General features: G+C 34.6%; 1 protein-coding gene across 4 annotated transcripts in view; it reads left to right on the forward strand.

Moving 5' to 3' along the window:
- The window catches only part of LOC123564532 (regulator of G-protein signaling 7-like), a 116,478-nt gene extending 95,364 nt beyond the window's left edge, over nt 1-21,114 (forward strand). For 2 of the 4 annotated variants that reach the window (XM_053516596.1, XM_053516613.1), the window contains exons 13-17: nt 895-1,026; nt 1,938-2,012; nt 3,667-3,781; nt 4,284-4,376; nt 13,590-21,114. In XM_053516596.1, coding sequence (XP_053372571.1) covers nt 895-1,026; nt 1,938-2,012; nt 3,667-3,781; nt 4,284-4,376; nt 13,590-13,640 — 466 coding nt within the window. In that variant the 3' untranslated portion in view covers nt 13,641-21,114. Of the gene's footprint in view, nt 1-894; nt 1,027-1,937; nt 2,013-3,666; nt 3,782-4,283 lie in introns of all 4 variants that reach the window. The other 2 variants (XM_053516588.1, XM_053516604.1) reach the window with 1 other exon arrangement.
- Nucleotides 21,115-23,070: the final 1,956 nt, after the last annotated feature.

The following is a 23,070-nucleotide window of genomic DNA, read 5'->3' on the forward strand; positions in this document are numbered from 1 at the left end:
TGGGTCAAGATAAAACTACGTAAGTAGTAATGGATAGCTGACTGCACAGAATAATGGGTCAAGATAAAACTATGTAAGTAGTAATGGATAGCTGACTGCACAGAATAGTGGGTAAAGATAAAACTATGTAAGTAGTAATGGATAGCTGACTGCACAGAATAGTGGGTCAAGTTAAAACTATGTAAGTAGTGGTTAGCTGTCAGTACAGAATAGTGGATCAAAATTAACTATGTAAATAGTGGATAGCTGACAGTACAAAAAAGTGGGTCAAGGTAAAACTGTGTAAGTAATGGATAGCTAACAGTACAGAATAGTGGGTCAAGGTAAAACTGTGTAAGTAATGGATAGCTGCCAGTACTGAATAGTGGATCAAGATTAAACTATGTAAGTAGTCAATAGCTAGCTGTACAGAATAGTGAGTCAAAATAAAACTATGTTAGTAGTTAATAGCTGACAGTACAAAATAGTGAGTCAAGATAAACCTGTTTAAGTAATGGATAGCTGACAGTATAGAATAGTGGGTCAAGATAACACTATGTAAATAGTAATGCATAACAAATGACAATAGAGAGTTCTGAGATCTGGTTAAAATTATTTAGCAATGGATAACTGAAAGTACAGAATACTAGGATATGTGTAAGGCATTTAATTTATGCATAAAAGCTTAAGTTTCCAAATAGGAATATAAAAATATTCAGAGTACTCTCTTAAAATTGTCTTGCTTTATGTTATATATATGAATATGATGTTAGTCTGTTAAACCTAATAAAAAGGTTGTGACAAGATTCTGTCTTTCCCACTAGTGATACAATGTTGTTTTAGGAGCTTGTTGCTTTTAAATGATTGAATCACACATGAAGCCAGTTTCTAACTTGTTCTGTTTGGCTTTTCTAGGAATGCTAGAGATATACCATTGCGGCGTGTGAAACGATGGGCATTTTCTATAGAGGAATTACTGCGAGATACTGCGGGCAAGGATCAGTTCAGTAAATTCCTCGATAAGGAGTTCTCCGGTGAAAACCTCAAGTAAGTCAATTAACTGATTTATAATTCGTTATTAAATAATTTTTTGTATGGAAAGTTTTCATGTGACTGTACCTCAGCCTTTGCAGGTATGACTGCAACTTATTGGATTCATATGAGCCGTGCCATGGGAAAACCAACATAGTGTGTTTGCGACCAGCATGGATCCAGACCAGCCTGTGCATTAGGGCAGTCTGGTCAGGATCCATGCTGTTCTCTATCAAAGCCTATTGCAGTTAGAGAAACTGTTAGGGAACAGCATGGATCCTGACCAGACTGCGCGGATGTGCAGGCTGGTCTGGATCCATGCTGGTTGCAAACTCACTATGTTGATTTTCATATGGCGCGGCTCAATTGACTTTAAGACATTGGTTGGCTTCAGTTAGGTTGTTCCATAATTATCTACACCCATAGTTATTATCAGTTGTCAAGTATTAACAAGATTGCCTGGAAATGTAGTGGCTTTATTTATACTTGCACCACACTGCTGTGGGTTTGAAACCTTATTGTGGGTGTAGAATTATTTACTGAAAGGAAGCCATACAACTTGCTTATGGGAGGTCAGTGGTTCTATCCAGTGCTCGTGCCTGAAAAAATTCCCAGAGGGGCACCTGGTGTTACCTTTCACCATCAAAAGCTTGAAAGCAGCCATATGACCTATAATTGTGTCAGTGTGAAGTTAAACCCAACATTAACAAAAAACAATGTTTTTATTTTCTTCTGAAATCTGGTAATAACTGACAGCAGACTTTACATCTTGAATTGAATTATATCAATTTAAAACCAGCATATGTGAGTGTTTCATTGTCACAGAAAAAATGGTCAGTTTCTTGTTTCGTTTCCACTTTTATAAAATTGCTTTTTGTTATACTCTAGTTCTACAAGTTGGAGATGTTTTTCTGTTGTTTTTTCAGGTTTTGGCTAGCATGCCAAGAACTAAAAAGTGTGAAAGTTGCTGAATTACATGATAAAGTCCATGAAATTTACTCGTAAGATTTCTTTTTTTTTATGTTGTAAATGTACAAGCTGGTTTGCGCTTTAATGTTAATTTCGTATCCTTTATTTATATTACAAAGCCTTTTTAAGTAGTCTCCCATGTTTTATTAAGTTTACTCTAGTATACTGTTGTACATATTTGTTGTGCCCCCTCCCCCCAATTTCTTTTTGAGTGGGGGCTGTCCATCCTTCCATCCGTATGTCCATCTGTCAGTCCTCTGTCAGAATTTGTGTCGTTCATATCTCAAAAAGAATTTGACCCAGAGTCATCAAACCTCACAGGAATTTTATTTAGCACAGGAAGTTGTGCACCAGGGGTTTTTAATTTGGATCTTACACAGCCAGTCTAGAGTTATGGCCCTTGACTTAGTCAAAAGTATGCATAAAAAGGGCCTAAGTTTGTGTCACAGGTATCTCAAAAAGTATTTGACCTAGTGTTATGAAACATTACAGGAATATTATTCAGCATACGAAGTTGTGCACCTAGGTTTTTTTTTTGAGATATCACTCACCCAGACCAGAGTTATGGCCCTTGACTTAGTCAAAAATATGCATATAAAGGCATGAAAGTGTTGTCGCACATACCTCAAAAAAGTATTTGATCTAGGTTCATGAAACATGATAGGAATATTATTCAGCATGTGAAGTTGTGCACCTGGAATTTCGTTTTAAATTTCTTTCAGTCAGACTAGAGTTAAGACCCTTGATTATCAAAAATATGCATAAATGGGTTACAAGTTTGTGTCACATATATCTCAAAAAGTATTTGACTTAGAGTCATAAAAACTTTAGGGGATTGTTATTTAGCATGTGAAGTTGTGCACTTGGTGTTCTGTTTAAGATTTCATTCAACCAGACCGGAGTTATGGTCCTTGACTCAGTGAAAAATACACATAAAGTGCTTAAAAGTTTGTGTTGCATATATCTTGCTGTACTTAAAGGTGGTCAGTCAGATTTTCAGTCATGTTATTGTCTGTTCAAATCTTTTACGACTGACCGTTTACATTTATTTATATTGATTGAACACTATACTTGTTAGGTATTTTCTTAAGTTATTTTTAAAACTTGATTTTACTAACCTCAGACAGTGCTCACTGCTGTAAGAATAAATTTCTTCAGCACATTTTGTATAAGGAATGATACCAGTATAAGAAGAATTTCATTTCATATGTCAAAGATTCTTATTGACAATTGTATGTGTAACAGCAATTCAGTAAAGATACATTACAAGTTCTTAACATTGTGATTACCTCCCTTTTATCTATCTTTAAAAAGTTAATTAATTTAAATAAAGATATTAGAATGTTGAAATGTTCCAATGGCTATGAAGTGTAAATGCAAAAGAATCAAAAGAAATAAACAGCTTTTTCAAAGGGAGAAATTAAAACATTTTATGAATGGCAATAAAACACATTTCTGATGAGGAAAAGGACCTTTTTTTCCTTAAATAAATTGTTAACAGGTAAATAAATGGAATGTGGGTTTGACAGTATATCATATCAAAGGTAATTAGAAAGAAAGATTCTCAGATTTTTAAGTCTCTGGTCAATAAAATGAAATTTATTATTTAAAAAACACCACCTTTTTTCCAGCATGGAACTTTGTTTATACATTTACATTAGTTTATAAATTTAATATATATTTCAGTGAATTTCTAGCACCTGGTGCCCATAATCCTGTGAACATTGATGCCAGAATAGCAGAGTTAGTGAGAAAAAGAGTGGATGATAATCCTAATAGATACTGTTTTGCTGAAGCTCAGGTAGGCAAACATATACCTGTAGTAAATGTCACACTTGCATTCATAACGCTCATGTGGACTGAATGTCACACTTAACTTTCACATCACAGTTCACTCTTATGAAGCTTTACCAAAGAATCTAATTTTGCGACATTTGTTAAGGTCATTCATACGCACAATATGCTATAGTGAAGAGCTGTAATGTCATGATAGATTACAAACTTTTGTAACAAAACTTCTTTTCCCCCATTCCCCATAGACTTTCTGCACAAAATGATTTAAATTTTTTATGTTAGGATGTCCTGATTAATGTTAAGTTTCTTATACAGGTTAACAAAAGAGAAGAAATTCTCACAACAAACTATCTCCCAATTTCAGGTTTAATCAATTTTGTACATTAGTTTATTTGTCTCAGGTCATTTATTGGTATCTAAAGTGGCTATCCATTATGAAATACTTCCTTATTCCGACCTTGCACTAGAGAACTGTTATAGAATGTATCTGTTTTCTATTTTGTTTTCAGGACCACATATTCAAACTAATGAAAAGTGATAGTTATGGCAGATATGTACGTTCAGATATGTATAAAGACTATTTAAGTGGCACAAGGAAAAAAGTAAGATTACTCTTGCCATCCATAGCGAGCAACTTCACGTTCAAGCATACCTGACTTCGTGTACCCTGCTAGGATGTCATCCTTTGTCGTCTTTCTGCCATCTTTTTTACTGCTAGTGCCATTCTTGTTTGAACTCAACTGTCATAATATTATTGTAGTTGTTTACACACAAACTGACAACATGTTGTCGTAGTTTTGAGTTACCAGCTGCAGAACTGACTAGATATGAGCACTAAACCTAGGATAAAATCCCTGACAGAGTCTCCCATGGTTAGCTTTTCATAGGCAGACATATCCCCTTGCTCTCACCTTTACAGGTTCAAATTAGAAATGTGGAAAAAAACATCAGTATAGATTCTATGTAAGCTATTATTTTCTATTTTTGGACATTGAAATATTCATTTTGACATAATTATATCTGAAAAATATTTCATGGATTTCATCTGCATATGCAAAGTGAGTATAGGGGCATTTTGTCAGGAGAAGATTTTGTCCACACACCATGAGCACACAACTGCCATAGTGTTATTAGAGTTGTACTCATTCAACTGATATAGTGTTATTATAGTTTTGAGTGCTTGACTTTCCCAGTTTTTTGTTATTGAAGTCATGGCCTCAGAGCTACAATAATAACATAATATAGTTCAAAGCACTCTGCAGCCATAATTATACTATTTGGTTTGAATTGATATGGTTTTAGTCTGAATGTTTTCGTCTGAATAAAAATTTAACTGTCAAATTCTTTCTTTGATGAATCATCATATTGCATGATCTGTACTTTTCAATATCAGAATATTACTTTTTAAATTTAAAATGAATACTACTTTCTAACTGCATTATGTCTTGTTTACAATATTTTGGACAGTTTTAGACTTTAATCATAGTTGTCATTTGTTATAGTTTTTGAGCACTTAACTGCCGTAGTGTCATCATTGTAGTTCCTGTTTTAAGCACAAATCTCATCTTTTTTCACCATAGAATGTTTTCTCACTGATCAGACTGAGTTTCTGAATAAAATACTGATGTGAGATAATGTTATCACGTACTGCATGTCATACAGTTGTCTCGGACTACTTTTATTTAAGTAAGTCATTGCTTTGCTTGTGCACAATTTTTGCCAGGAAAATTACGGAATGCTGAGCAAATAAACCTACCACGCCCATTTAAATGGGGTAAGGAAATGCCACTCTTATCTAAACAGTCAGTAGAGTATTTTTTGGACAAATCTCAGCCTAGGTATAGAAATCCTAATAATTCAAAAACTTACTGAAGCTGAAAACTTCTTACATTTTGGCTGACGCTGGATTAGAGAGGTTGTTTGAAGAGAAAAAAATCTCATGAGGATAATATTGTTTTGAAGTATGTTTTTCACTGGCATCAACAGTTCAGGGAATTTTAATTTGGAAATCTGTCCACCTGTTTAAATGAAGAGCTTATTTCTTTGTGCCAAAAAATATTTGAATCTGGCCTGACATTCTGTTGCATGTGTGTCACATGTAAATAAAGCACTAATTCCAATAGTCCTTTTTCTGGCTAGTTCTGATGAAAACTGCAGGCTTTTAAGTTTTAAAAGATTGCGCATACATTCTCTATAATGGTTTTACCAAGGACATTTGAAACACCGCCATCTGGTAAAGTATTCACATCGTCTGTCAGCAGAGTCTTATTTGCTTGACATTTTGAAAAAAATGTACGTTAGACATTTGAACAGAAGTTGTTTGAAATTTGGGTTTTCTAATGCAGTTGAAACTCTGTATCACAATTTTCCAAGGGATCAAGCATTTTACTTACAGATAACAGAAATTCAACTTAAAATGATATTTTGTACATGTGTTTTCGGGACCGGACTTGAACATGTCTTTGAGATGGCCAGAATTTTTATATAAGCAAGTTCTGTATATCGAGTTTCAACTGTCTATGTAGATAAATGTTTTGTGGTCAAGACATAATTCTAAAAACATCACTTTCCACAACTCATTGTTTTTGTCTTTTTTGAATGATTTACTTTTGTACATTTTGTAAAATTCTTGCATCTGCCATCATCATGATATGTTAATTACGTCTAGTTTTTGCTTATAATTGTACATCACCTTTTGCATATTTGCAATATCTTATTGATAATTGATGACTAATGTACTTTCTTGGATGGGCTTTGAAGATTTTAACTGCATGAAATTGAAGTTTGTCTATTTTTCCTGCAGTGCCACTGGTTGTAAACACCAAAAATAAGTATTATAGATTTTTATGGAGATACTTTCTATTTTTAGATACTGAACATTTATTATCGTTTGGGTTTAAAAAAATCTTAGATGTCTATCATTGCACATTAAAGCCAAAAGCTAGAATGAAATGTGTGAAAAGGCATTTCTTTTTAAAATGTTGAAAGACACTGTATTTATTGTTTATAGAGTGCAGTTTTATTTTAATTGTTTAAAATAAGATTACTCGAGACAAATTCCTGTCTTAACCTTAGCCTGCTGGTGGTAACTGATTCTGCCGTTGCGACCAGTGCCGACCAAGATCAGCCTGCAAATCCGTGCAGTCTGATTATGGTCTGTACTGTTCGCTGTTCAGTTTGTAAATTTTCAATTAAAACCCCTTTGAATAATAAATGGTTTTGCCCAAATTCAATGATGGACCAGTCCATTTTAGAAATTTAGCAAGGTAACGGTTAAGTAAAATGAAAATGGGAACAAGAATGCTATTCTTATTTTGTTTATGTTTTGTTGGCTTTGTTGTTGCAGAAGTTTGAATTGTTGACTGATAAAGTCATTTATGTCATAACATGTTTAAAGGTTTTTTTTTACTAAAAAGTAGAAACCTACTGTTGTACCATTTGATTTTTAAATATTTCACCGAGTGCATTGGTTATTATTTACTGTTGATTAAGATAGGTACTCCACAATCCATTATCCTACTTGTTAATGTAAACTTATGTAAACAGCATGTCTTTTGTAAAGTTTGATACAGTCTGTTACAGTCTTGAAAGGACCGTTTTCTGATTTGTTCAATGATTCCAAAATACAGACATACACCTGATAATCAACAAACATAGAATCTATACTGCCTGTCAATGTGTTGGAAGCCTTCACCCAACATTCATGTTAAGAGATCTGCTTTATTCAGATTTTCCAGTGAACTTGAAGTTAGGAAAAACAAAAACTGTCAACTTTTTTCTCAAGAACTTTTCAATAGGCTACCTCTTTGAGTCCATATTGTAGCATCTATGAATCATTCTTTAAAAAGTTATTTGCAGCTCCATCTACTTGCTTAGGTGAGCAACTTAGTTCCAGTTTTATTTTCTTATTTTCAGGGTTAATTTGCATGTACTATCCTATTTTAACTTTACAGTATCATAAACTTTTTAATTTTTAAAGGTATAAAAGACTTATTTATGCTGAGAATGTAATTTAACAAAGAATGTTTGAATGAAGATTTTTATTTATTTGACTGCCATTCCTGCTTGACTTGTTTTGCTCTGTATTACCTCTAGATGAATGTGATATATTTTTATTTAGTAGATAGCATAGAGATTGCTTACTTGTAGGCACAGGAGTCTGAAAGTCTATCAGTAAGACTCCTGAAGTCTATCTTTAAAAAGAAAATATACTCTATATATATAGAAAGAGAGGAGGTGGGTAATGCAGGGTGTTTATTTTATATATAGGGTATATTTATTAAAAGATAGACCTCTGGAGTCTTACTGATAGAATTTCAGACTCCTGTGCTTGTAGGATATCTTTGTATGAATTGCCCTTAGTGTCCCTAGGGTTTCCATGTTTTAATATTCTGTTATTATCCACAATAATTCCTATATAAACATATATGAAGACAAGGTGAATATTATTCTATGATGAGATATAATTGGCAGTAACATGTTACCCCTTCAGATTATAACCTAGAGATTCTACCTCCATTGCCATTGTATGGTGCCAATAAAATCTCATATTGTTTCATGGTGGGAGCATTAAACATGTTTTGGCCTGTGCAGAAATCCTCATAAGGAAGTTTACTAAGGTACAAATCAGGGATGATGTCCAGACAGTGTGACGTCATACACAAGTTAAGACAATATCACTGGGGCTACAAAACCTTTGCAAATTTCTTTGTTTCACAAATACTGTGTGCATTGTAAGGTCACGTCAAAATTCTGGTATGCAATGCATTCTAATAGGGACATGTAACCTGTTGATGTTTAAGGTTTATGAGCTAAAATATGATGCAACAGCTGCTGTGCTCTAATGACATAAATGTACTAAATATTTGCACAATTAATGGATCTATGTTCATTTGTTTTACCAGTGAATAAAACACAGGCAGTTAGTCAGAAAACACAGGCAGTTAGTCAGATGAAAATCAAATCATCCGTGTTATATGTTATGAGCAAATGATTTTGTTAATACAATTCTGCCTGTATTTTATTAACTGATAAAGTAAAGGAACAATTTTATTATTTCTTAAGTGCAGTGCAGCCTGTCTAGAGTGAAATTAAATGTATTTATTGTACAGATGTAATAACTCAGAATGGGTTTCACTAAGAAATTTGTACTCATCACTACATACAGGGTTGCACGTAACAATATAAAATCCCTAGAAACAGCTGCACTCAGAAGAGATTTTAGCTGCATTATTATGAATGTGTTTTGTTAAAGTTTTGTCTCACCTTTGTCTAGACACCCTATATGTGAAGCACTTGTTTTAATGCACAATGTGACAATGTCACTGTATCTGTTTCACTGGTAAGTTTCTAAGATATACCTTTATCACAGGCATGTGATATATTTTTGAATTTACATGTTAAAAAATGCCCTAATGACACAGTATTACAAAATTTGGATTTAAATGATTGTAATTTATCATATTTCCTTACTTTGTCAAGAAGTATGTCCATGTTTACCATAGGGTCTTAGTGACTTGAATGTTAAGGCAGCTGACCAGATTACTTGCCCCCATCCCCACCTTCAATCCTGTTTCCGTTGTTACGTGAGGAAGCCATCATGCTGGCTTACTGAAGCTTAGTGGTTCTACCAAAGTGCCCATCACTGCCAAACATTATACGCATAGCAGCACTTGGTTTTTTCCTCTACCATTAAAAGATAGAAAGTAACCACATGACCTGGACTATTAGCTATATCAGTATGACTTACAATCCAAAAATATTGACAATATCTTGGGTTATTTTACACACATGCATATGACATGTGTATTATATGTGTGTGTGTTTGTGTCCCAGTATGCTATCAGTGCAAATATTTTAGTTTATTATGTTGTAAGAGGTAATTGGTAAGATTGCAATAGAGATGAGAGATATCTAGTTCAGATGTGAGCATGCAGGGTTACAGGGAACTTATTCATTGTAATGCATGTTTAATTTACAAATACCATTAAACCAGCTTATTTTATTTTCTTTTTAAAGACTGGTTTTATCATAGTAGTTTACCTATCCAGCATTGTTTGTCACTTTATTGCCATTTCTATCCACAAACATATCTTTCTTCACCTTGTATGAATACATACATTTAATATACTTTTAATAACCATTTCAAGTTTTCTGACATATTGTTTGTAAAAAGTAAGTATTACGTCACAATCATGATCTTTTAAGAAGACTAACTGAAAATGGTTCGGTTGGTATGAGTGTGCGAACTTTTTAATGTCTTGCCAGTTATATGGAATATGAACAGAAGATAGCTGTCCCTTATTATTTATAACAGAACTTCACCCCCCACCCACCTACACACACACTTAAAGAAGAGGGTGTGTATTGTTTTGTTTATTGTCAAGTCTGTCAGCTGTTCTGTTGGTTCATCCATCGATAGATCATTAGAAATTTTTTGTCTCTGACCAATAACCCTCACAGCTTCATTATATGATTGCTTGTGGTAAACTAATGACCCCAATTGTTTTAGGGGTTAGTAAGTCAAAGGTCAAGATCACTGTAACCTCAAGACTTGAAACTTTCTGCTCAATAACAAAAGAATGCTTTGGTCTGCTTTCGTTCAACTTCATAGAATGATTGCAGTCAGTAGATGACCCTTCTGTTTTGGGGGTTGATATGTCAAAGGTTAAACTTCATAATGTTATTGCCTGTGGTAAGTAGATGATCCCTATTGTCTTGGGAGTCAGTAGGTCAAAAGTCAAAGTCACATTGACCTGGAGACTAAAAATGGTTTCTGCTCAACAGTCAAAAAATGCTTTGGCCTACAATTATCAAACTTTGTAGAACAATCGCCTGTGGTCAATAGATGAGCCTTATTATTTTGGTGAATAGTCAGAAAAAGGCCAAACTTCAAAGGATAGGTCAACGGTCAAGATCATAGTGATCTCTTGCCTTAAAATGTTTTTTGCTCAATAATCAAAGGCTGCTGTTGCTGTCAAGTTTTCATAGGATGATTGCCTGTAATTACTGGATAATCCCAGTTGTTTCTGAGGTTATTTGTTAAGGGCAAGGTCACAGCATACAAAATTACAAACCTACTGACCTCTGATAGGCCATAATGGTGGGGGCATATTTGTTTGTTAATATTTTACTTTTCATTCTATCTTTTTCTAGATTTCTTTTTAGCTCACCTGTCACGTAGTGACAAGGTGAGCTTTTGTGATCGCCCTCGTCCGTCGTCTGTCGTCCGTTCACAATTTCTTGTGAACACGATAGAGACCACAGTTTGCAATCAACTTTAATAAAACTTGCACACAACTTGCATTGGCATAATATCTCAGTTGCTTTCGAAAACTGGCCAGATCTCATCATGGGTTTCAGTGTTATGACCCCATAGGCCAAAATTTACTATTTTTTGCTTGTGAACACGATAGAGACAACATTTTGCAATCAACTTTAATCAAACTTTCACACAACTTGTACTGGCATAATATCTTGGTTCTTTTCGAAAACTGGCCATATCCCATCATGGGTTCCAGAGTTATGGCCCCTTAAAGGTCCAAAATTTGCTATTTTGGCTTTTGCAGCAGCCATAAAGAGACTTCATTTATGGTTTGATTTGATACAAACTTGCAAAATATCTTCAACAACAATAAATCTTGGATTCTGTCAGATTCAGTCATAGGTTCTGGAGTTATTTTATATTGATTACTTCCCTTGATTTTAATCAAAATGGATTTATATCAATAAGTACCTATAGGACTCATTTGAAGTTTCAGTATTGTCATTAGTTGGACCGAGACAATCAGGGTAGATAACTATGGACTGATTTTATGTCAAATCACCTCCCTTTATTTCAAATTAAAATGGGTATATCTCCGTACATAATGAAGATACTGATCTGAAATTTCATTTATGCCATCAGATGGACTTGGACAATCAGTGAAGATACATATTGACTGAATTTATGACAATTTACCTCCCTTTATTTTTTATGTAAATAAATATACCTAGCAGCTTCTAATGAAATTGGTTTGAAACGTTATTTATGTCTTCCATGGTAAGAAATTTCTACTTTTACTTACTTTTCTAATATATTGTTGTAAAGGCTTGTACTCTGTATCTTCTACATGCATATACCAATGCATGATTACTTCCCCTGATTTTAAGAAAAATTGATATATCTCAGTGAGTATTTATATGACTCATTTGAAATTTCATTATTGTCATAAGTTGGACTGAGACAATCAGGGTAGATGAGTATGGACTGATTTTATATCAAATTACCTCCCTTTGTTTCAAATTAAAATGGGTATATCTCTGTAACTAATGAAGATACTGATCTGAAATTTCATTTATGCCATCACATGGACTTGGACAATCAGTTTAGATACATATTGACTGAATTTATGACAAATTACCTCCCTTTATTTTTTATGTAAATGAATATACGTTAGCAGCTTCTAATGAGATTGGTTTTAAATGTTATTTAAGTCTTCCAGGGTAAGGAATAGTCATGCTAGTACAAAAATGCAGCTTTTGAGCCTAGGACCCTCAAACTTGGTATGGAGATTGGCCCTGACTAGTACGTGACCCATAGGTCAAAAGGGACTGTTACAAGAAAATATTTATCCTGATGATATTTAATGTGTATGCCTATGTGATCTATGTCAAAACTCGATCTGATCATTAAGAACAATGGTACTCAGGTGAGCAATATAGGGCCATCATGGCCCTCTTGTTGTTGATACATATAACATGCAACATGAACAAACACAACAGCACAAACCATCAAATCATTTTTAGCTTGACTATAAAAATATATGGAAAGCTATCTTACTTGCCCTGGCAATGCCATCATTGTTGTGGTTTATGTCCACATCCACAGCTGAAGTTAAAGTTTTAATGCACTGCCACTTTATCGCTGTTATTACTTGATGGATTTGCTTCAAATTCCTCTTCATATGACAAAAGGGCAGTAACTCTCATACCAATATTTCATTAAGTGTGTCCGCCTTTACATTTAGAATTTCATATTAAAGTTTTGATACACAGATACTATTTATGTCTCCCACCACACAGTGGTGTGGGAGACATATTGATTTACTTCTGTCTGTGTGTGTGTTTGTGTCTGTCACAAATCTTGTCCGCACTCTAAGTCCAACATTTCTCATCCGATCTTCACCAAACTTGAATAAAATGTGTTTGCCAATAAATCCTCGTCCAACTTCGATAACTAGTCAGATCAGCCCAGGCACTTCAGAATTATGGCCCTTTAAACTTGTTTTCTGATAATCAAAGCAATGAAAGTCTGATAGGGCAGTTGAGGTCTTGGTGCATGGTTGTCTCATATACTACTATTCAGATGATTAGGCAGTTGTGGGAGATATATGCTTTTCTCAAAAGCATCTGTAGTTCTCTGTTAATATTTAATAGATTGATGTAAGCTTAAAATAATTATTCCATAATCACCCACATCATTTTTCACAGGGTGCATGGCTGTGTCAGAAATATTCTATTAGTTATGTCCCTTATATTCTTAGAAATTCTGGTTAATATTGAATCAGAAACTGCCAAGATGTTTTAGATAGTGCAGTAAGTGGTACTGACATTTTTGTGACTTAAGGTCACAATTTTTCTTACTTTGATATTCCTTGTTAAACAAATGGATGCTCACTAAGAACCATTGTGAATTTATACAGATTTTTTTCCCCCTGAACATCTGTGATCACATATTCTGAGTGAAATCCAGTACTTGGTTCCATCTGATGTAACTGATGGGGTTTTAATTTTGAAGAATAACAGATTAAATCGTGATGTGAATTTCGTTGCAGAGTAAGAAGCGTTTGGTACCGCTGGAGATTAGAAAAATGACAGCATTATGACATCATCGGGCTGTGATTTTGTGCATGTCAACAATTCCCCGGCTGGCAGTAGTCCAAATTAAAACCACATGCATGGGCTGCATTGTATGCATGGCTAGATACATGGTTTTTTAAGTAGTACAGAATGTTAATTGAAACCCATGTTCTCATGTATTTTGATAGGATCTGTAAACAACTTTTTACAGATTTTTTTTTTTTTTGGTAAGTTTAACGTTTTTATCCCTCAGAAAGGTGTTAAAGTAAATTTAATTTATGTACCGGTATACATACTTTTTTCTTTTGTTGTTATTTTAAGTATTTTGCCAAGTGAGGTTTCAGTTGGATTTTTTTCTTACCATCAAGATCCTTGAAGAATTTATAATTTAACGGTTATTACTGTCTTGAAATATTTCAGTTAATTTGTTACCTTAGTTATAGACTATAGTATCTGTCCCTGTAGTAACATACAGTTACCAGGATATAGCACCAGGGTGACAGCATTCATCTGGAAGAACTATCTCAGTAATGGTGCTAAAATCATTACCAGTAAACAAAAAGCAACAACTTTTATTTCTTGTTAAATAATTTGATATTTGCAGTAATACTCATATGTATTGTTGGACAGTGTTGACTTTGTATTTTGTGCTTGCAGTAAGTTGGATCTGAAATACAAGAATTCAGTTAAATTTCTGTTTGGAAGTAAAACAAACTTTGACCCATTGAAAAAAAAAACATACCATAGTTTTGTCATTTGCTGAATTACTTGTGCCATTTAACCCTTACCCTGCTAAATTTCTATAATGAACTTGTCCATTCAATGTGGACAGTACCATAAACTGTTAAAAGGGGTGTTTACCAAAAGAATACTGATCGAATGGCAATCAGTGCAGATCATGATCAGACTTCACAGATGTGCAGGCTGATCATGATCTACACTGGTCGTAAAGGCAGAATCAGTTTTGTCCAGCATGATAAGGGTTAATTATTCCCCTTCCATGTTTCATTTATAGTTTGCCCTCCATCCGTTTCTCACACAAAGTGGGATCCTGCGATTAGACAGTTTTGCATTAAACATGATGGATAGATGAAAATACAGAGAATATTTACATCTTTATTTCATCGTTATGGCCACAAATGTGATTGCTATGGCATTAAATAGTCCAAAACTATGACAAAAAGTGGAAGTCTGCGATAACTGAAAACAATTTATTCCTGAAACTAAGACAAAAAGCCATAACTTAAAAAATACAACAGATTTTTTTATGAAACTTGGGACATAGATAGAAAGTAATATAGAGAATGTGCATATGATTTGATTTGGAAGCTTGTTCATAGATGATGCATATTTTTGGAGAATATGAAAATCCTTCATTTAAGTTTCATTATAAAAAATAAGGTTCCTATGGCAGCAAATATGACAAATTCCTCTTCCATTAAGGGACTTCTATTGCTGGTCAATAGTCTTGTTTTAACTCTTTAATTTTGCCCCCCTTCGAAGAAGGAGGGGGTATATTGTTTTGCAGATGTCGGTATGTAGACCAACTGGTTTCCAGATGATAACTCGAGAACGCTTGGGCCTGAAAGTTGATAGGGAGGTTGATCATGACCAGCGGATGACCCCTATTGATTTTGAAGTCAGTAGGTCAAAGGTCAAGGTCACAGTGACCCGGAACAGTTAAATGGTTTCCAGATAATAACTCAAGAACGCTTGGGCCTAGGATCATGAAAGTTGATAGAGAGGTTGTTTCTGACCAGCAGAAGACCTCTATTGATTTTGAGATCAGTAGGTCAAAGATCAAAGTCACATTGACCCGGAACAGTTAAACAGTTTCCGGATGATAACTCAAGAACACTTAGGCCTAGGATCATGAAAGTTGATTGGGAGGTTGGTCATGACCAGCAGATGACCCCTATTGATTTTGAGGTCAGTAGGTCAAAGGTCAAGGTCACAGTGTACTGGAACAGTTAAATGGTGTCCAGATGATAACTCAAGAACGCTTGGGCCTAGGATCATGAAAGTTGATAGAGAGGTTGGTCATGACCAGCAGTTGACCTCTAATGGTTTTGAGGTCAGTAGGTCAAAGGTCAAGGTCAAAGTGACCCGGAACAGTTAAACAGATTCCAGATGATAACTCAAGAACGCTTAGGCCTAGGATGACGAAAGTTAATAGGGAGGTTGATCATGACCAACAGATGACCCCTATTGATTCTGAGGTCAGTAGGTCAAAGGTCAAGGTCATATTGATGCAGAACAGTAATTTTTTTGCCAAATAACTAGAGAATGCTTTGGTGAAAGATCACAATTGATACAGAGGTAATATTGACTGGTAAATGACCCATAATTATTGATTTGAGGTGAGTATGTCAAATGTCCAGTGCACAGTGACCAAATAATTTCTGTTCCTTGTGCAGTTACTGAATGCATCAAGGGGGGCATTTCGTGATCTACGAGCTCTTCTTCACTATTTCTTTAAATTACCTTTTTACCTTTAAGTTTTAGGCAGTTTTCAAAGAAGTAAGGTGAATGTAAATGTGTACTAGTAGAAATCTTTATGGTGGAAATTATGTACAAAGTTAACAATAACTGTTTATACATGTATTGGTGCTGTCAGTATCAGATATGAAACTTGTCAGGCTAAATAAAATAGATCATTTGTTACATTTTGTAGTTTTCTGTACTTTTATGTCTTTTCATTAAAAGTTAATATTCACCTGTAAAATGATGGATTTCATCCAGTAATAAATTATATAAAGCCACTGTTGTCATGACTGTAGTACTGTGATACCTCAAGTATTCGAGTCAACTTACATCATAAACCAGTGTTCCATGAGAACTTACTAGAAATGGGTTACCTTAAGTTTTGCTAACATGTAATTTAGCTTCTTGAAACATATGACTGTTGGAAAACAAACAATTGTCATAATTGTGGCATTTTAAGCACTTAACCTTTACCCTGCTATATTTCTAAAATGGACTGGTCCATCATTCAATCTGGGTAGTACCACTTATCATTCAATGGGGTGTTCACTGAAAATTTACTGACTGAATAGCGGACAGTGCAGACCATGATCAGACTGCATGGATGTGCAGGCTGATCTTGGTCTGCACGGGTCGCAAAGGCAAAATTATTTGCCGCCAGCAGGCTAAAGGTTAAAGAAACTACTGTCATGACTTCCCAGTTTTAAGAATTTAAAGAAACTATGTGGTACCTTATCCACTTAAGGCTGTGGTATCATGGCTGTGGCAGTGGTATGTTATGCACTTGGAGAGCTTATTGCCATGGCTGTGGTACCTTAAGCACAGGGACTCCTCAACATGCTATGATAAACTTTTAAATGTTTTTTTTTTAATGAAATTCAAGAACTGATTTGTAAACAAATATCACACATCACACATAAAACATGATATAATTTTATATAAAGAGACTCTTTATATATGTTTATGTGTGATTTGTTTATTTTTTTTTACAAATTAGTTCTTGAATTTCATTAAAAAAAACATTTAAAAGTCTATCATAGCATGTGACGAATCCCTGTGACCTTAAGCACTTGAAGAACCCATTGGCTCAGCTGTTGTACCTTTAACACTTGAGGAGCCTATTGTCATGGCTGTGGTACCTTAAGCACTTGAAGAGCTTAATGTCATGTCTGTGGTACCTTAAGCACTTGCGGAGCCTAATGTCATGTCTGTGGTACCTTAAGCACTTGCGGAGCCTATTGTCATGTCTGTGGTACCTTAAAAACTTGCGGAGCCTATTGTCATGTCTGTGGTACCTTAAGCACTTGAAGAGCTTGTTGTCATGGCTGTGGTACCTTAGGAACTTGAAGAACCTATTGTAATGGCTGAGGTACCTTAAGCACTTGAAGAGCCTATTGTCATGGCTGAAGTACCTTAAGCACTGGAAGAACCTGATGTCATGGCTGCCGTACCTTGAGTACTTGAAGAACCTAATGTCATCGCTGTTGTACCTTAAGCACTCAAGGAGCCTATTGTCGTGGCTGTGGTACCTAAAACACTTGAAGAGCTTGTTGTCATGGCTTAAGCCTATTGTTGTGACTTAGGTACCTTAATAACTTGAAGAACTTAATGTCATGGCTGTGGTACCTTAAGCCTTTGTAGTACATATTGTCATGCCTGTGGTAACTTAAGCACTTGAAGAGCCTAATGTCATGGCTGTGATACCTTAAGCACTTGAAGAGCCTAATGTCATGGCTGTAGTACCTTAAGCACTTGAAGAGCCTAATGTCATGGCTGTAGTACCTTAAGCACTTGAAGGGCCTAATGTCATGGCTGTAGTACCTTAAGCACTTGAAGAGCCTAATGTCATGGCTGTAGTACCTTAAGCACTTGAAGAGCCTGATGTCATGGCTGTAGTACCTTAAGCACTTGAAGAGCCTGATGTCATGGCTGTAGTACCTTAAGCACTTGAAGAGCCTAATGTCATGGCTGTAGTACCTCAAGCACTTGAAGAACCTACAGGTTTTGTCATGACTTTGGTACCTTAAGCTTTTTAAAGAAATTGACGTCAAAAATTTGGTACTGTTAGCACTTAAAAAATCGTTATTGTTACATACATGTTAGTTGTTCCAATCGTTTCATCAAAGAATATACAGGAAGCAATTAAAAGTTAACTGCACTTTGACATTAAATGTTTGAGAAAGTAAGGTAATCATACCTTATTCTTATTGGGAAAATTGTCCTAGCTTTCAGATTGAAAAATAAATTGTAATTACTGCAATTTTGATACCAATTGTTTTGGAATTAAGGTTCCTTAAATCAAACGTATACTGATGTATGTGTCACAAATATTACATCCAACTCTGTTACTTACCATGTGTTAGCTGAATGTGAGAGTTATGATTAAGTAAGAAACTAGGCTGTTCCATTTCATCATTTATTCATATATTTCTAAATTGTAGTCCAGAGTCATGTTTTTTCACTAGGGTTTACTAATTTGAAGTAAATTGTGTATTTGTTAATTGTTGTAATATGTCAGAACTGCTGAATGATATATGCCCATATGACAGTTGGCCTATACTGGAAATAGAAAGTATTCTGTATTCCAGGTTTATTTAAATACAACGAAGTCTGCCTCTGTTATGTTCCACATGCACGCATTTCAACAATAAAGGCATGTTTGATTTGATGATACATAACTTAAAGGAGTTACCTAAATTTTAGTAACAAGTAAATTCATTCCTAAACAAATTGTTGAAATGTTGCTATTTATAATAGGGACGTAGCCAGAAGCTAAAAAAAAAAACACTTGGGCAAAACATTCCTGTGACATCTGGGGTAGGATCCTGCCTCTATGTCTCGTAATTATTGATTATATGATGTTCTGCAAAGTAAGTTAAAAGAGAACCTTTTAGATAAATATATTAGGAATTTATTTATTGGCATTTCAGAGCTTTTTAAGTCAGGTCAGTGCTAAAATTGAGCTATTTTGTCCCTTGAAATTAACAGATGTGAAAAATCTGTGCTACTTTACATTTCTTTATCTGCAGTATAAGAATATTAGTGTACAAACACTCAGTTAAAGGGGTCATTGTATAAATTGATTAACACATATTTTAGATATACTGTTAGATTTTTATTATGAAATAGCAACATGTATTTGTTGTCTGATACCCTCTCTCAGACATTAACTGTCACCCATGCCTGTTTGTATATAAACACATCAGTATATAAGCACATTAGAATAACACAATCTTCCTTACCAGTTGTGCTTTTTGTTTAGACTTTTAGGTTTGTTCTGCAGTAAACTTAAGTAAAAGATGGAGGCATCTGTGTCCTGTGAACACAAGTTTAAGCAATGCATGTAATTTAAAGTAGGTGCTGAGATACACATTTTATCAGAAACCATGTCACAGCCATTTTAATTAAAAACTATATATATGTTGGAGCCATTTTGAAAATTTGAAATATACTTTTTGTCAGAAATCATGTGAGAGTTATTTTGAAAAAAGTAACAGTTAGTTTGTTACGAAAGCTTTAACGAAAAAAGTAACAATTTTCTCTCTTATTGTACTCTATTAATATGTTGATTAATATGTTGATTTTTTATATAGCAAGTAGATAGTTCTTAAAACTTTTTTATGGACAATTAATTTTATACAGTATACACAATTTTGTTTTTACATTTTTTCCTCGCTTGAAGATTTTTTATAAAATTAAGCTAGAGGATTAGAAATACCTGGGAGTAAATATCAGTGTATATGTTTTCTCCCATTCTACTGCCTTTCTTTACTTTTAGACATATTGATATGTAAATATAGTTAGAAAGTAAATTGTTTCTGTTTTTGAAGCCTCAAGATGATGTAAAACTTGTTTTGCTCACCTGAGCTTTTTGCTCATTTAGGCATTGTCACTGTGCTCCACCTGAGCTTTTAGCTCATTTAGGCATTGTCACTGTGCTCCACCTGAGCTTTAGCTCATTTAGGCATTGTCACTGTGCTCCACCTGAGCTTTAGCTCATTTAGGCATTGTCACTGTGCTCCATCTGAGCTTTACGCTCATTTAGGCATTGTCGCTGTGCTCCACCTGAACTTTAGCTCATCTAGGCATTGTCACTGTGCTCCATCTAAGCTTTTAGCTCATTTAGGCATTGTCACTGTGCTCCACCTGAGCTTTAGCTCATTTAGGCATTGTCACTGTGCTCCATCTGAGCTTTAGCTCATTTAGGCATTGTCACTGTGCTCCACCTGAGCTTTTAGACATTGTCACTCACAGTGCTCCACCTGAGCTTTTAGCTCATTTAGGCATTGTCACTGTGCTCAATCTGTGCTTTTAGCTCATTTAGGCATTGTCACTGTGCTCCATCTGAGCTTTTAGCTCATTTAGGCATTGTCACTGTGCTCCACTTGAGCTTTAGCTCATTTAGGCATTGTCACTGTGCTCCACCTGTCTGTCTGTCTATCAACAATTTACATATGTAGCAAAGTCACTTTCGGCTGGTTTTGTTTCTTATCAAGGAAATGTCAAATGGTAGGTGTCAAGGTCATACAAGTAGCAGCCTAATCTCTCTATAAATTTTACCAAAAGTTTGTTCAGACTAGGTCATAATTTAAGCACCATTGTTCAAGCAGTAATAAACTATACAGACCAAGAGTTACTTCTTTCTTAGGTGAGTGACGAAGGACTTGTGGTTCTCTTGTTGTAAAACAACATACAAAGCAATAATATAATAGACCTGCTTATGAAAGCTTTGTCTTAGTCTTGTGAAAATTGAATTTTAATTGTTAATGCATGTATGCTTGTTAATATATTGTGAGTGAATGACTGACTACAATGTCACTTGTTATTTATTTTAACATAATTTTGATAATTGTGTATATTTGCGAAATTTTTGTGTTCTTCTGCTACTGTATTTTTTACATAATGATCAGTTTTTATTCTATCTCATGTGTTAAAATGATATTTTAAGATTGTCAGTAGGAAATTATTGTAAAAAAAAACATGATAACTGACTTAATAAAATGTTATTCATACTGAGTTTTGTTACTGCTTGATCTTTTCATAATAAATTGAGCCGCACCATGAGAAAACCAACATAGTGCATTTGCGACCAGCATGGATCAAAACCAGCCTGCGCATCCATGCAGTCTGGTCAGGATCCATACTGTTTGCTTTCAAACCCTATTGCAATTAGAGAAACCGTTAGCGAACAGTATGGATCCTGATCACTGCGCGGATGCGCAGGCTGGTCTAGATCCATGCTGTTCACAAATGCACTGTGGTGGTTTTCTCATAGTGTGGCTCAATTATCTTTGAAATAGATAGATATGCTGCACAGCATCTTTTTGCCACCAAGGGTAGTTGCATGCACAATAAACGTAATAATGGCTGAAACAAGCTTATTATTTAAAGTTTCTCCAACATCCAAAAGATAAGATATACTTTAACTTACAAAACCCAAATGCTATTAAGATTTTAGCTCATCTGAATCAATGTTTCAGAGTAAGCTAATAGTATAGGTGGATGGTCCTGCATGCATTGTCAGTCTTCCATTGTCAACATTTTTTCTTAAACATCAGTGACGTCAAAGGGTAACAATAATATTATTGCTTGTTACAGTAAGTAAAAGTAACAGAAAAACAAACAAGCAACTATTAACAATAACAAAATTTTATTCATAAAAGTAACAGTTCAAATATCTTAACATGTCAAATAGCTGTAAAATCCGATCTAATATGCAAAAAATAGTCCAGATCCTGTCCAGGTCAAATTCTGACCAAACATATTGTTCACAAATCCAAACTGAATTTAGTATGTCCAAAGAATATAAATCCTCTCTTCAAAGATAAATTTTAAATATCCAAACTGGTACTATTTTGTTATTAAGAAATACAGGAATGTTTTCAATAAGATCTTTAACTGTAGGTTCTGCCCTGTCCTCAGACAGCTCCCTATTTAAAGTATCATGGAAGGTTCCAGAACTTTCAAGTATCATCAAGAAAAAAAGAATATTCTGGAAAAACCAAGAACAATCCAAACTTTGAAAATAATTGTAACACCCTGTTTATCAGTATTGTGGTAGAACATTCTGGAACACCATATAATATAAACAACTTATTGACATGTCTCAAAACTATGTCAGTATTGTGGTAGAACATTCCAGAACACCATAAATTTAACCACTAATTGACATGATGTCTCAACACTAGGTCAGTAAACAGGGTAAAGATATATACATAACACATCTTTTCCTCTGAAACTACCGGCTAGAATGACATCAAACTTGGTTTGTAGCATCCTGGCATGGTTCCTTCTCAAATTTGTTCAAATTGGGACACTTGACATCTTTAAGGGGATGATAGAGTTAAAAATAGAAAAACCTTTAAACAGCTTCTCATGAACCCTTTGATGGATCTTCATTAAACTTTAATGTTCTCTAGTATCACTGTAAGGCCCAATCTCAAATTTATTCAAATTGGAGCAGTTGGCCCCTTTAGAGCTAACAAAAGAAATACCTTTAAATGAATTTTCCTTATGAATCACTTGTTGGATCTTCATAAAACTTGGTCTGTAGCATCACTGTACGTTCCTCTTTCAAATTTGTTCAAATTGATGCACTTCCACATTTGTAGGGGCTGTTAGAGTTTAAAAAATGGAAAATAAAACCTTTAAATAACTATTTTTGAACCACTTGATGGATCTTCATCAGACTTGGTTTGCGGCATCCATGTAAGGTCCCCTTTCAAGTTTATTCAATTTATCCAGTTGAATTTATCTTCTTTTAGTGGCTAAAGATAGAAGTACCATTAAACAACTTCTTATCCTTAACCACGTGATGGATCTTCATCAAACTTGGTCTGAAGCATCATTATACGGTTCTTCAAATCGGGTCAGTTGGTCTCTTTTAGGAGCAACTAGAGTTAAAACTAGAAAATAAAATTTAAACAACTTTTCATGAACCACTTGATTGATTTTCATCAAACATTTGCCTGT

This window comes from Mercenaria mercenaria, chromosome 1 (genome assembly GCF_021730395.1).
Source record: "Mercenaria mercenaria strain notata chromosome 1, MADL_Memer_1, whole genome shotgun sequence".
In the NCBI taxonomy this organism is placed as follows: Eukaryota; Metazoa; Mollusca; class Bivalvia; order Venerida; family Veneridae; genus Mercenaria; species Mercenaria mercenaria.